Source organism: Rhea americana, unplaced genomic scaffold (assembly GCF_003343005.1).
Source record: "Rhea americana isolate MKP2758 unplaced genomic scaffold, rheAme1 scaffold_8, whole genome shotgun sequence".
NCBI classification, from domain to species: domain Eukaryota; kingdom Metazoa; phylum Chordata; class Aves; order Rheiformes; family Rheidae; genus Rhea; species Rhea americana.
Genome location: NW_028186978.1, coordinates 4615473 through 4629607, shown reverse-complemented (window position 1 = coordinate 4629607; position 14135 = coordinate 4615473). Strand labels below are relative to the sequence as shown.

The 14135-nt window shown below is 35.6% G+C and overlaps 1 protein-coding gene across 2 annotated transcripts in view; it reads right to left on the bottom strand.

Moving 5' to 3' along the window:
* ATP8A1 (ATPase phospholipid transporting 8A1) overlaps positions 1-14135 on the bottom strand; it is a 118134-nt gene that overhangs the window by 67212 nt on the left and 36787 nt on the right. For both annotated transcript variants that reach the window (XM_085322902.1, XM_085322904.1), the window contains exons 15-20: positions 11133-11205; positions 8969-9074; positions 7388-7470; positions 5978-6027; positions 2596-2665; positions 1469-1553 (exon numbers count right to left, since the gene is read on the bottom strand). In XM_085322902.1, coding sequence (XP_085179028.1) covers positions 1469-1553; positions 2596-2665; positions 5978-6027; positions 7388-7470; positions 8969-9074; positions 11133-11205 — 467 coding nt within the window. The remainder of the gene's footprint in view (positions 1-1468; positions 1554-2595; positions 2666-5977; positions 6028-7387; positions 7471-8968; positions 9075-11132; positions 11206-14135) is intronic.

Sequence of the window (14135 nt, the reverse complement as noted above, 5' to 3'; positions counted from 1 at the left end):
ATTCAGTCTAGCTTGAGTGCTTAGGAAATATGGTATCTGTTATATCACTGATTTAATGAGAATAGTAAYTAAGAATTGGATTGAAATTATCATATTAATTCACACACGACAGACGATATTAATCTATTTTGCCTTTTCTGCAAYCACACATATAGTCTACAAGCTAAATTAATTTTTATTACCTTTTCTTGGACTGATCTTGCCCTGAGAACTGTCCAATCAGTTCAGATAACTAGATTCTGAAGACCAAAAATGTATCGGGGGTTTTATGCTGCCGTGATATCAGTCAAATTTGTTTAGTTTTAGTTCTACTKTGAAGTTTCTTCTAGAACAAATTTATTATAACTTTCATACTTTGTAAGATTAATTAAGGCTAACCAAAATGTTTTCTGCAGAGATCTTGTTATGGAAAAGAAACAGAACGAAAAGATTTGAGGCTTACTTCTCCTATCAGAGACRGAATCAAGAGACTGAAGGTGTTGGCTATGACAGTAGCCAAACTGATAAATTCCATGGTAAACCAAAAGAGAATAATTAGAGAAGTCATATGGTAAAACATACAGAAAAAGATCATTGCTGGTACCAAGAAGATTYAGTCAGACCACAGATCTCAGTTATSAAAASGTAAAGAGCCTATTTAAGAAGGAAAAAGTAACTTTTTCCATAAAGGGAAAATCTGAAAGACAATATGGGACAAGAAAGATATAGTTTTATTTTAATAAAGTTAAAATTTAAGTAAAAGCCTTTTTCTTAAGACATATCACTGATATTTGTAACATCTTAACAACTGTGTTAAAAAATTTGAAGAGGTAAAGAATCTGTAGTTTAGGTTCCTGTAACAATTATAATTCTGCTTCTAACTACTCCCTTGATCAGTTAGAACATTTTGATACTTCACAGTGCAACTCTAATCCTTGCCATGCCTCCTTTCTRTCATCTCAGGTAAAGCAAGATCTAAGAACAGTGCTGCAAGAGCTTATACGACAGCAGAAACCCTTCCAGCAAATAGAAAAGTAGTGGTGACAGCTCCACTTATAACCACCAGTAACAGAGAAAATATACTGTAAAGCTGCCTTGAAAACACTATGCTAGTCATCCTAACACCTTTACATCGGCTGCTTTTTCCTGTGCAACTTTCCTTCTTGGGTGAGGAAGATGAAATCCATCAGGGAAAGTGAAATCTTCACAGAAGAACTGTGCAATGTGTTTACTCTTTGAAAAAAACCTACCTTCAGTTTAAAAGCCTTAACTTAATCCCAAATGCCTTTTTTTTTTTTTTTTGGATGTGAACTTATTACTGAGACTTCTTGGGGAAAAGAAAGGCAGTTTTTGGAAGGCATTACTAAAACATTGTAACTTTCAAACTTAATGTGAGTAAGACATTACAACAATATAAAAACCACAAAAATAAAAAGTTGAACAGAAATTGAGTTTCAGATTTAGTTTTATATTGCATAATATTACTCACCTTCTGTGGCAAATTGCTCTAGATGTTTTAAGGTGATTTCTTTGTATTTTGAACTCTCAGCAAGACGATCATAAATTACAGTATCCTGTATTTATAAATGCAAATAAAATGAACTTGGAATAATTTAATAGAATAAATGAGATTTGTTGGGTTGACAATACAAGTTATGTAGGAAAACGGCAGAAAAATATGCACAGTATTGATTTATTTTGGTACCAAAAATAACTAGAAGTGAGTTTCTTTCAGGGAAAGGAAAGTACATCCAAAGTCCTCACATCCTACAAATTTACAACTTCTGCTATCATGCAGTTTTTTTCTCCTACAGTTTTTATTGTAATTTGTTGTTATATTGAAGAACATTTTTTTTTAACCTTTGCCCTGCCACATGAGGCTTTTTGTCTCCTAAAATGTTGTCTTCCTCTTTAATATTAAAGCAACAAGTTAAAAAAAAATAATGTTTTTAATAACTCTCAGATTTTTTTGGCCAGCTTGAATATACAGAATATTAATGATACCTTCTTGTCTACACTTGAGAAGATACAGAATGGACATTTATATTCAATCATCTTCAGTTTTTAATACCATCTAGGATTTGGAWCCTTCCCGCCCCTCAAATTTGACTTCAGATATGGAACAAGAACTAATGAAAAACTCTACCCTCCTGGATACACTGTGATCTAAGTATCTTCTTCCCATATATTCTTTTTGTTTCCAGGAAAATTTACTTCTGGTATAACAGCAACGGTAGATCACAATTCCCACCTAGYCACTGGTGCTAGATTACTATTCCTATCTAGTCATTTGTACTAAGCTGCGTGGGCAAACAAATAATCAACTAAYTCAAAACTTCAAACATTTTATTGGATTACAAAAGAAAACAATTAGTAGCAAGTACAGAGGTGCTAGTCAAAGTACAAAGAATAGAATGAGTAGGTCTGACTTACCTGCATAGGCAGTTAGAAAAAAAAACAGTATAAAACACTAAATAATAAAATTAAGTAAATCAAAAAKGCATTTTCCTTCTCTCCATTTTGAATGCTATGACTACAGTTATAATAAACTTTTGCTTTTATGTTTGTGTCAGTAGCACACATTCTTTGATATAATGAAAATAAAATAAAACTCACAGCTCCTTTGCAGTAGAGTCTTAACTTTCCTGTCGGTGTGCGAACTATCACTGACATTCTCTTCCTAGTGCTGAAAGAGAAATAAGTRCCCTTTGTGTGTAYACAGTTCATAAATATTTGTGTTTGYCAACATTTTTATCTTAGACTATTGGTATGTATGTCAAAGCAAAAGAAATAAGGCCTATTCTGAACGATGTTCTTCAGGTGACTGGGATGGAAAAAACATTTTTACTGCCAAATATGTTGAGTTAACGTGGTAACTGCTTGTAGGCATTTTTCCTTCAAAACTGTATTTCAGAACCTTCATCTAAACACTGTCCATGAAGAAGCATCTCACAGCATAAAATATTTGTGACTGAGCTCATAAAGAGTTAAGGCATCTCTCTCCATTTTGTCTTATCCAAGAAATCTCAGACAAGCAGAGTTCCATAATCTTTAGACAGTACCCAGCTGGACATCTGCTGTGAGACCAATGGAGAAATTCAGATCATCTAAAATGCACTTATACCACCTAAATTAAAAGCAAGCCTCAGACAGATTCACTTTAAATCCTGGCAAAATGATCTAGCCTATAGCTACTAAAATTCCTTACGCTCCCCTGGAAGTTCCCTTTAATTATGGAACTAATACAGTTATTTAGGGTTTGTATAAACTATGATTTTATATACGTACATATTATACACACACACACACACACGTATTTAACAAGTAAAACCTCCATAGCTTTGCAATACCAGAAAACTGCAGTCCCAAAGTTCAGCATACAGTTGCATATCAATCAGTCTACTGAGGATGTATCAGAGAATAGTATTTTCCTGTCGCCTTCTGAAAATTRAGCTATGAAGACAGATACTGAATCTTGACTGATAAATACATTTTCACAGTAAAACTACAACAAAGCTAGTGAGTAGGACTTACTGTAAAGGACTTTGACTTTTTATGATGTCAGTTTTATTTCTTTTACTTAGTGAAATACAGAAACCATGAAATAACACTATTACAAACAACTGAAAAACTTTTGAATGTTTTGTTTTGTTTTCTTCACCATGGGAAGCAGAATAGCTGGTACCTGCTATTCTGGTATGGAGTTGTTGCTGGATTAAAGATGGATATAAGRGGAAAGAGATGCTTTCTTCTTTCACAGAATTTGCTACCTCCAGAATTTGGGAGTGCAAAAGGACTAGCTCCTGATTGGCTCTGTTACTTTAAAGTCCATCTCAGATTTAAGATCATGATTTCATCATTAGCGCAACAACACAACCACAGAAAACAAACACCACTACAGAGACTTTGGTACCTCCTTTATCAGCCTCTCTAGCTTTTCTTCTGCATTTAGAAGTTTCAGTCTTTTGTCACAGAACAGAATCAGTTTTGGACCTTACTGAATGATGGAAAGGAGCTAAGATCTCAAATTCTCTAGAAGGAGGCCTAGTACAACAATGAAGGCAATGTGTATTATTTGTAGGACTGATCAGATGGAAGACTAGTCAAGCTACTGCTGCATTTCAAGTAAACACATTTGTATACTAAACTGAAAGTAGTCTTTAGACAAGAAGCTTTACTCTATAAAAGCTGTAGAAGGCTTTTGCTAGAATGTGGASAAATTTCCCAGTGAGGGAGATGAAGATCAGTCATTAAGTCAATAGATGGTGAGTATTCCCAGATATTGAGATATTATTATCATGAATATACTCAATACTTGTCAGTAAAATTAATTTTAGTGCTAAAAATTCAGTTCATTCCTCTAACAGCACAAGTAGGTACAATCAAAACCTCTTAGTAGCACTGCTGGTAATGGCACATGTTGATGCAAGCACTGATGTACAAGCTGTGATGCAGGCTGTGGAARTCAAGTCATCAGAGCTTTAAGGCACATAGTGAACGTAGCTTATGCTTACTAAAACAAGGAATTACATGCTTTAAACCATGCTCATCTCTGTGACTGGTTATACCTAGTCCAGGTGAAAAGACAGTACATGTACTTTGCACAGGGATGACTGAAAGCGTTAAGGTATTCTTTAATTCTGGATCCTTAACTGATATGGTACCTTCCCTTTATACTCCACTGAAGGTACATATCCTAGGTGTTATATGTTGGCTTCCCAGAGATAGCCGAGGAGCCCTGGACAATAGAAGGTCTCAACTACTCTCCACTGCCTTGAGCTTAAGATATCACAACAGTTGTGATAAGATAACATCTGAGCTAAGTATCTACTGGGGGTAAACTCATCAAGACACCACTTCCTCCACAGAGATCAKCACTACTTTTTAGGAATAACTGTCAACTAACTGCTTTCGGATTATCATTTGCTTTCAGTATGCTTACACACTGGTAGGACAGAAAACTACTTCCATGCCTATAAAAGTATATTACTAGCATATTTTATAAGTATGCTACTTCTCTTTTCACAGGTACATCTTATGATCTTCGTAAAGAAATAATACCGTAACACACAACTCTACCAAACATTCCTACRGATTTTACTTCTGTGACTCACTTCTCCAAAAACCTACCCTTATTAATGCTGGAATGCTGTAAAAAAACCTCATGCTGGAATCAGTACAAGAAATCAGTTTGCATTTTTTTCCCCCAGGAAAAACAACTTACAACACCTGGAAACCCTTAACTCGGGAGTCTTAATTGTTACAGATTACTTCTCTGAAAGTACATGYCATTCAGATGGTATTAGGTTTTGGAGTTGAAATTTCTTCTGCTGTGGAACAAGGGTGACCTCTAGTGCCTCCAACAAGTCAGTGCCAAGTAAAACTAGGGAATACACAGAGTAAGTAAAGAACAACTATAAAATCTGAACTCAACTTTACAGTTGAGTGATGGGTATCCACTGAAAACCTTAATCCTCCAAAGGTTAAGATTCACAAGTAATTCTCTTTTCACTAGGAAGTATCACTGTTTAAATTATAATAAATTGATACTGGTCTGAAGCTTATTCCCCTCAAGAATATCAATTTTCTAATTCATTCCCATGGTGCTAGTGCTTTCAGAAATAAATTTAAAAGCTCATTTCTCTATACTCTCTATTCACACTTTAAAAAAATTTTCAGAGAAATTTTTTGGAAGCTTTGAGTAAAAGTGAAAATGAAAAATATTAGCCAAAAAGGAGATGACAAAAAAATTATATGCCTCTGAAAATAATGTTACAATACAAACAGACTGTGATCTTACTCATGTGCATTGTTTTGTCTATAGTATGGTCATACACTCTAAAGTAATAAAAGCCATACAACTTGCACTCTTTGTAAAGTATAAAACTTTAAAAAAGATTTTTCTTTWCAAATATAGCAAATGCAAATATTTGTATTTGTAAGAAAAATTCATAAAGTACTCTAAYAAAAGATGTTAGGTGTTCAACATGCCATTTACCTTGTAAATTCCAGTACATTTAGCAATTCATATCGTTCTTCCTGTCCCAACTGAAAAATAATAATAATTAAAAAAAAGAGATAAGAATTAATGCAGAAGGATTTGCTGTAGAAAAAGATACACAAAGAAACAAACCACACTTCAACAGATCACAGAATCAAAGAATGTTGAGATTGGAAGGGACCTCTGGAGATCATCTAGTCCAACCCCCCCGCTCAAGCAGGGTCACCTAGAGTATGTTAGACAGGGTTGCACCCAGGCAGGCTTTGAATATCTCCAGAGGAGGAGACTCCACAACCTCTCTGGGCAACCTGCTCCAGTGCTCTGTCACTCTCACAATGAAAAAAATTTTCCTTATATTCAGGTGGAACTTCCTATGTTTCAGTTTGTGCCCACTGCCTCTCGTCATGCTGCATGGTGCTACTGMAAAGTGTTCAGCCCCACACCCTTCACATTCCCCCTTAAGATATTTTATAGGCATTGATAAGATCCGCCCTCAGTCTTCTCTTCCCCAGGCTGAAGAGGCCCAGCTCTCGCAGCTGTTCCTTACAGGGCAGATGCTCCAGCCCTCTGATCATCTTTGTAGCCCTACGCTGGACTCTCTCCAGTAGCTCCATGTCTCTCTTGGACTGGGGAGCCCAGAACTGGATGCAGTACTYGAAATGTGGCCTCCCCAGGAGTRAGTAGAGAGGCAGGATCACCTCCCTTGACCTGCTGGCAACACTCTTCCTCATGTACCCCACGATACCATTGGCCTTCCTGGCTTCAAGGGCAAATTGTTGGCTCATAGTCAACTAGCTGTCCACCWGTATTCCCAGGTCCTTCTCTGCAGAGCTGCTTTCAAGCAGGTCAGACCCTAGCCTCTACTGGTGCAYAGAGTTATTCCTCCCTAGGTGCAAGACCCTGCACTTGCCCTCAGTAGGTTTCTCTCCGCCCAACTCGCCAGCTTATCAAGGTSTCTCTGAATGGCAGCACAGCCCTCTGGTTTATCAGCCACTCCTCCCACCTTGGTATCATCAGCAAACTTGCTGAGCAGGCACTCTGTCTCTTCATCCAGATCACTGATGAGTAAGTTGAACAAGATGGGACTCAGTAATGAGTCCTGGGGAACTCCACTAGCCACAGGCCTCCAACTAGACTCTGCGCTGCTGATGACAACCCTCTGAGCTCTGCCTTTCAGCCAGTTCTCAATCCACCTCACTGTCCACTCATCTAACCCACACTTTCTGAGCTTGCCTGGGAGGATGTTATGGGAGACAGTGTCAAAAGGCTTGCTGTAGTCAAGGTAAACAACATCCACTGCTCGATAAGCCACTGCTCTAGATATGTGCCTAGATGCAGTTGTTTAGAAATTACTTAATATGGCAATAGAAAATACTGCAAATAATACTGTTAYTATAATGTACTTACAGACTCTATGATTACTGAGTCAGGTGTCCTTCCAGTGAATACAAAACGAAGATGCCTGGCTGCTCTGACCAATGCTCCTTCATCTGCAATAAATCAATTAGTACTTTCAAAGAAGTTCCACAAAATTGCTATTTACCCCCATAATTCAATGAGGACAGCCCAAGATTTTCTACTTTTGATTTCCTTTTTCCTCSATAGGTTTGTAAAATTAGAGGTGATGACTGAATAGAAAGACTCTTTTTTTCTCCTATTAAAACTGTGCTGAAATGAGTTTACGTTTCAGAGAAAATATGCTCCAAAAGGGACATGTCTCTCAGTGCAGTAAAAAGAGCAACCTGTTTAAAGTTTAAGTTGCAGCCTTGTTAACTCTGCATTGCTGTAGATAYGATGATACAGTTTCATCAAGAGAGAAGGCGCCCTGCCTGTCTTCTCCCAATAAGCCTACCTTTTGGAAGTTAGACGTTTGGATGCTCTCTGACTAAACATGGCTTAAAGAACARACCTCCCACTTCTGGGCAAGTGCCTTATTCAGTAGGACATCACACAAGAAGGTAAGTACCTTCTCCAAGTAATGTTTTAGAAGACAAGGGGGTAAAAGGGGGTAACTCAGTCTTGTAAATAACAGATAAATTTAATGCCTACATCCAGGAAAGGTTTCAAGTTGTGACTCAGTCTCCTACAGGCATCWGTTCTCCCCAGACGGTTCAAGATACCAAACTGAATTAGCTCACTACGCCCAACAAAATGCAGCTCTCGTCTCRTTAACTTTATTTTATTTACTTTATTTAATATGGCCCTACCTCTGCCCTGTCTTTTAATTCTTGTAGGACAGAATTTGCAGACAAATGGCTACCTAGGAGTTGAGACAGACAGAAAAAGAAGGCTGGAGACTGAGCTTCATATGCCTTCTCCTATCGTAATTTGTCATATTAAATTACCTCAGTAGAACTGATCATATTTCAATCATTTTGCCTTGCTCCATCAGGCCCTGAATTCAAAATTGTCTATGCAGCAGAATAGGCCTGAACCAGATCTTTTGTACTCTAATCTTTTWTCCACTCTGTTTATCTAGTAGAGCTTATCACAACTTTTATCCCTTAAAAAATATATWTTTTTTTCATTTTTGATTAAAATATGGTCTTTGTTATAACTTAATRCCACTGTTACCAAATATGGAACAGGTACAAAAGCAAGAACATCAGCTTGCCTCCTGGTTTATTTTGATTTCTATCTGCATTTGAGTAGTTCACTCAGAATTCCACAGTAATCTGATAACAGCTTAGTAATACTACAGTTACCAATCACCCCTTGCCATTATGTAATCCACAGGAAATCCATACATATTTACTAAAGCAAAGGAAATCCATACATATTTACTAAAGCAAAGTGAGCAAGAAAAAAAAATCTAATATTATTTTTCTTGATAAATCTGTTTTCAGATGACACCAATTCTCTTTAGGGAGGCCCGTCTTTTTTAATTTCAGTAGATACTTCAAAATAAACAATACCTTTTGAATACAATTTTCTTGTTGGACAGACAGAATACTTTGCTCTATGTTCACTCCATTATTTGACTCTCACCTGGAGATGCWGCTTGATATATGATCTTATCACCTTCTCTTTCAGGAACAGCTGTATGACACACTGCCATCATTGTCAAAAACTCACATATTATAGGTGCAGTTGGCTAAAGAAAAAAGCGTCAGAAAGTGGTAAATCAATTGAACAATACATGCAACTGAAACGTAACAATAAATACGGACAAATAGGTAGTCAAGAAAAATCTAATTAAATGGGTTTTTTTGCTTTAACTATCAAGAACTAAATAAAACAGACATTATCTATCCTCCAATTTCAGCAAGCAGAGTAACTTCTTGCTGCTATACTTCAATACAGACTATACAGATATTGTTTAATGGCATTTCCTATCATAATCATCAAAAGGAATACCTAGAAATGTAAAATAATTCACATAAGCATTTTACAGGAAAGCTAAATTTGAATCCTGTATTGAAAGAATTTTAGTTTAAAAAAATTGAAAACTGGTTTTATTATTCACTTAAGTTTCTTCRAATGTTATTTATTAAAAAATATTCCTCTTTATATTACTTGTTTTGTTATATTGTATTTGACAGCTTTTAAGAACCTTTAGAAAATGCAGCAACAAAACTCTAAGATCTATGGAAAACACTGCCCGGTCAGGTAAATGGAATTTGTAAAGAAAAGAATTTAAAATGGTTTAACCAAGGGAATAAGGGAAAAAGAATAGATCTAATCAAAATAGTTGAAATGTGTGACTAACATACTAGTAAGACATTTCATGTGYGTCTGAAGTTGGCAAAAGGAAGGAATCTATTCATGAACAGTTGTTCAAAAAACCCGCATCATTTCCCCTAAATAAGCTAAAAACAGCTGCCACCTCAAACTGAGACTTTTTGTAGAATATTTTTAGYATTTCTGATTAGTAGTACACTAAGAATATCAACAACAGAATTGAATTTACAATTACTCTATAAAATATAATAATCTCTCAAAACTTAATTCCGGAAACAACGAATGGGTGAATTCTTATATTATTCAGATCAAAYCAAAGCTCTTTATAATCAAACATGGGATCAAGTACCTATTATCTTCAACTGAGAGCCCCCAAATCCTCCAAGACATGCTCAAAAGGTTCAGTTATAGACTCTTTTCCAAAGCACTTCTGAACACAGTCAACCTACAGTGGTGAAGCCTCTCTGAATTTGTGCCTCCATTTCTACTTTAAAATGCATACAAACATCTTTTTTTTTTTTTTTTTTTTTTTTTTTTTGGAAAACAACTCGAAACATTTTGCCCGATTTAATGCATATTCATAGAGATTTAATACATCTCTAAAGACACTTTCAAGATTCAAGTCTTCTCCACAAGTCTTCTGTACACCTACGATTCTATAAACAACATTACTCAAAGGAAAATTTATCTTTCAGCCTACATTACCAGCACCTAAACTGGCCTGTACATTTCTGTATGAGAGATCCCTCTGTCACATTTGTAGGAAGAAAATACTTCAATGTCTGCCCATTCCCTGAAACTATCCTCATGGGAAGACAAAATTTAAGCAAAAAGGGTAAACTGAACAGTTTAAGGATTCCAGGCAGGTGTTCTTTGTTAATAGCTAGGTAAAAACATCTCTAGCACAAATGACAAACATTAATGATTAGACTTATCAACTATAATCAAATTATAAACTAAACTATTAATCCACTGTGAAATGTACCATCTCTTTGGAGCAAATATCAGACTCGTGTTTGATTATAAACRTGTATGGTTAATTCCCTACTTTTAACTCAGCCTGGGAACAGAAATAATTAATCATGTCAAGATAGTAAGTTGATGCGGCTAATCCTGCAAGCTTTGATGGATAGCATGAGAAACATATGAACAGCATGACTTAGGATGGTAACTTCAGGGGTAAAAATAYCCATAGAATCCACAATGTAAGACTACTATATTTCAGTCTTAGAAATTCTGAGTCTGAAATTCCTTACAAAGGAAGGCTCTCCGCAAGTTAACACTGGATGTTAGTTCTAGATGAATCTAAGTTACACACATCAATAGYGAACAATTAAAAAAGTATTCATGACTACATGTAGGTTTTGTGTAAGTACTTAATTTATTTTCCTTCAAAGGAAATCATCTTCTAGCTTACCGAAAGACAAATGTGGTTTCAYAAAACAACAGTTATTGTTTCTGTATCACTTACATGATTGCTTTGAAGATTCTCCAGTAAYGACGAGTCACTAAATGCTTTATCTTCCCCATTTTGTGAGCTCTGCCTAGAAATAATTAAGTAGAAGAGAGAAAACCATTAGCATGTTCTTAGCAATTCATCTGGAAATCATCTACRCTACTGTGCTGAGATCAGACATAAATTTCCATTTGTAAGTTGTGCAACACAGTGCTGTGGCTGCAAACACCTACGATGAGAAACTGAAATAAACAAGTGCTTGTTACATATCTCCAACATTTATCTACTTTAGCTAAACTTTGATTTACATAAATATTCTCACATGCAGGGAAGTTTTTCTACTGACTTCAGATAATGCAGGAGGAAGTAAAAATCTACTAACAAAGAAGATTGTGGCTTCCAGTCTCCCCAGGAGGAGATTATTAGAGGCACATAGAACAAGATATGCCTTAGGAAATAATATTTCTGTGAGAAMTGAGAAGCTTCAGAATCGGATTGCACACATTTACAGAAAAGCTAGTGAGGTAGCTAAAAGAGTTAAAGTAAACTGAGTTTGTGCATCAGGGAGGTCTGAAATGAGATGGCTTGTTTCCTATTGCCCACGACCAAAAAGAAATTTAGTGAACTGATGTATAAAGATGGAGCAACAATGCAGGAAGGGATCAAAGACAGACAAGGTGGCGAGGGTTCCGGAGAAAGAAAGTTCCACACAAACATCTTGCACATTGCCCAAGGATTCTGGCTGAAGTTAAGGACTCAGAAAACTAAATACTTCTAGATCTGTTTATATCTTGTTACAGACTTGCTAATACAGCTGACTGTTGAGCATGAGGACAGTCCATCTGAGTTTGAATCTCAGTGAAACAAAATAGGGCTGAAAAGTGAGCCTAGTTTGGAGAAAAATTATTCTTTTTCCATTTACATTGGATTTTGCCTTGGTCACACAATCCTAGAAGAGCCTGAACATACTCAGTGACTTAAGTTGGAGACTAAGCCACAGTCACATCAAAGGTATGTCTAAAGAYTCTCTATGGAAACAAGAGAGGGCTGTTGCAGTCCTGTATTAACGTGAAGGAACATGAAATGACAGTACCTCCTCCACATAAATTCTCAAGGACCACTTTTTGCACAAGCCTATAACAAAAGCAAGAAATCCAAAGCATTCTCAATCAATGAGAATTTTTTAAAAATAAATATTAAAGCAACTGGCTCTTAAAGTGCTGAAAGGTAACAATTTCAAAAAAAAAAAGTTTCTTTAGATCTTAAGGTTTAAACTTTATTTAYTTAAAGCTTTCTGATAGAAAAACTTCAGGATATAGATCTCATCTGTAGCAGCAAAGACAAATAATTTCTGAATTCTCAGTGCTAAAAATAAACTGCAAACTAGTCCGAGGTATAACTGTATACATATAAAAGTAATACATACAAGTTTACTTACATATAAGTGTAAGGTATAAGAGGACACAATAAGTATTTTATGAGTAAACATGCTAATTTTATATATAAGCAATAACATTATTTTAACAAAATCACTAATTTGTGCATGGCTAAGCATGCTCATCCATGTTTGTAAGAAATGGGCCACTACAACAAATACAGATATCCAGGTCAGGTAGAATTTTAGGGCACGTGTGGGTGTGAGATTTTTTTGGGGGTGAGTGTGGGGGGAGATTTTTGTTCCCTTTTTTAAAAAAAATCTAGAAGGATTGTTAATTCTAATTTAGCAAAACAWGTTTTTTCCTCACAAACTTTTTAAACATACAGAGACAACATACAGCATAGTTTTTGGTGCAATATCTTGAATAATACATAATGATAATTTAAAGACTGCATTTTTGTCCCCTTTTTATTTGAGCTAATTTTGAACAGAATAGCCAATGATTGGTTTAGGAAAGAACAATGAAGACAGTACAAGGCATCATACAGATGGGAATAGAAAGGAAGTCAGGACACCGCCTTTCCTGAGCTTCTTGTTTAAAAGACTAATGTTGGCTCCAGGTGCATTTGGGTGCTTTAATCTCAATTTCAGTTAAGAAACTTAAAACCCACCAAGACTCAAATAAACAAATAAACAAACAAAAAACCAAGTAGCGCTAATATTCTAAGACCCTGTGTAGAAAGTAAAATATTAACAATAGTTATTACATATTTTTTCACTTTGAACTTCAGACTATTCTTCTAACAGATATTATTACTAACTCATTACTAGGTAACAATAGAAATATTTTCAAAAGTGTCATCAAAGCCACCTTGATACCTTTATAAATAACCAGAACTGTCTCTCTAAAAGCTTTTCTGAATTGTACTGTCAGCAGGACAATTGTGCTATGCCTCAGTGGCTGTATTAGTTAATGATTCTGTTCCAGAGTACCCAACCTGATCACTTACAATTTGTGCTGACAGAACTCTATAAGCCTCAGTCAGCCTGCAACAATTTGAAGCTAAAACACCTTCTGAGAAAAATATCTCCTATTTAGCTCTATTTCTAAAAATCTATTTATCTCACTGATTTTAAGCAAGAATCTTAAACAAACATCACATACTCCATGATTTTTAGAGCTTACCAATCATCTGAAGGAACACTATAATCCTCAGGCTCAGGGCAATGGCTGCACAAAAAGTAAGAGAGGAATAGAAACAGGTAGAGGAAGAAGAATCACAGATGCTACAAAATTTGATCACGTGTAAAAGAGAAGTTAATGAAATTACGTTACTAAGAAGTGAAAGATTTAAAAGCATTTTAATGATTATTTTCCCAGTACCTAGGTAACAATAAAGCATTGCAAAAAGTATGATACTTCATATGGCTTTATAAACCATAAAGGATAATTTTTGTTTGATTTAAAGCCTACCTATTTACTAATGTATGCCAGCTGATATACTAGCATTTTTCCTCTTTACAAATCTTGCTTTATATTTCAGTATACATTAACCAAACTGTCTTTTACAGAAGTCCATGTCAAAGCCTAATACATAACAGTTGAACAGGCTGTTATGACTGTGACTTTGTTCTGGAAA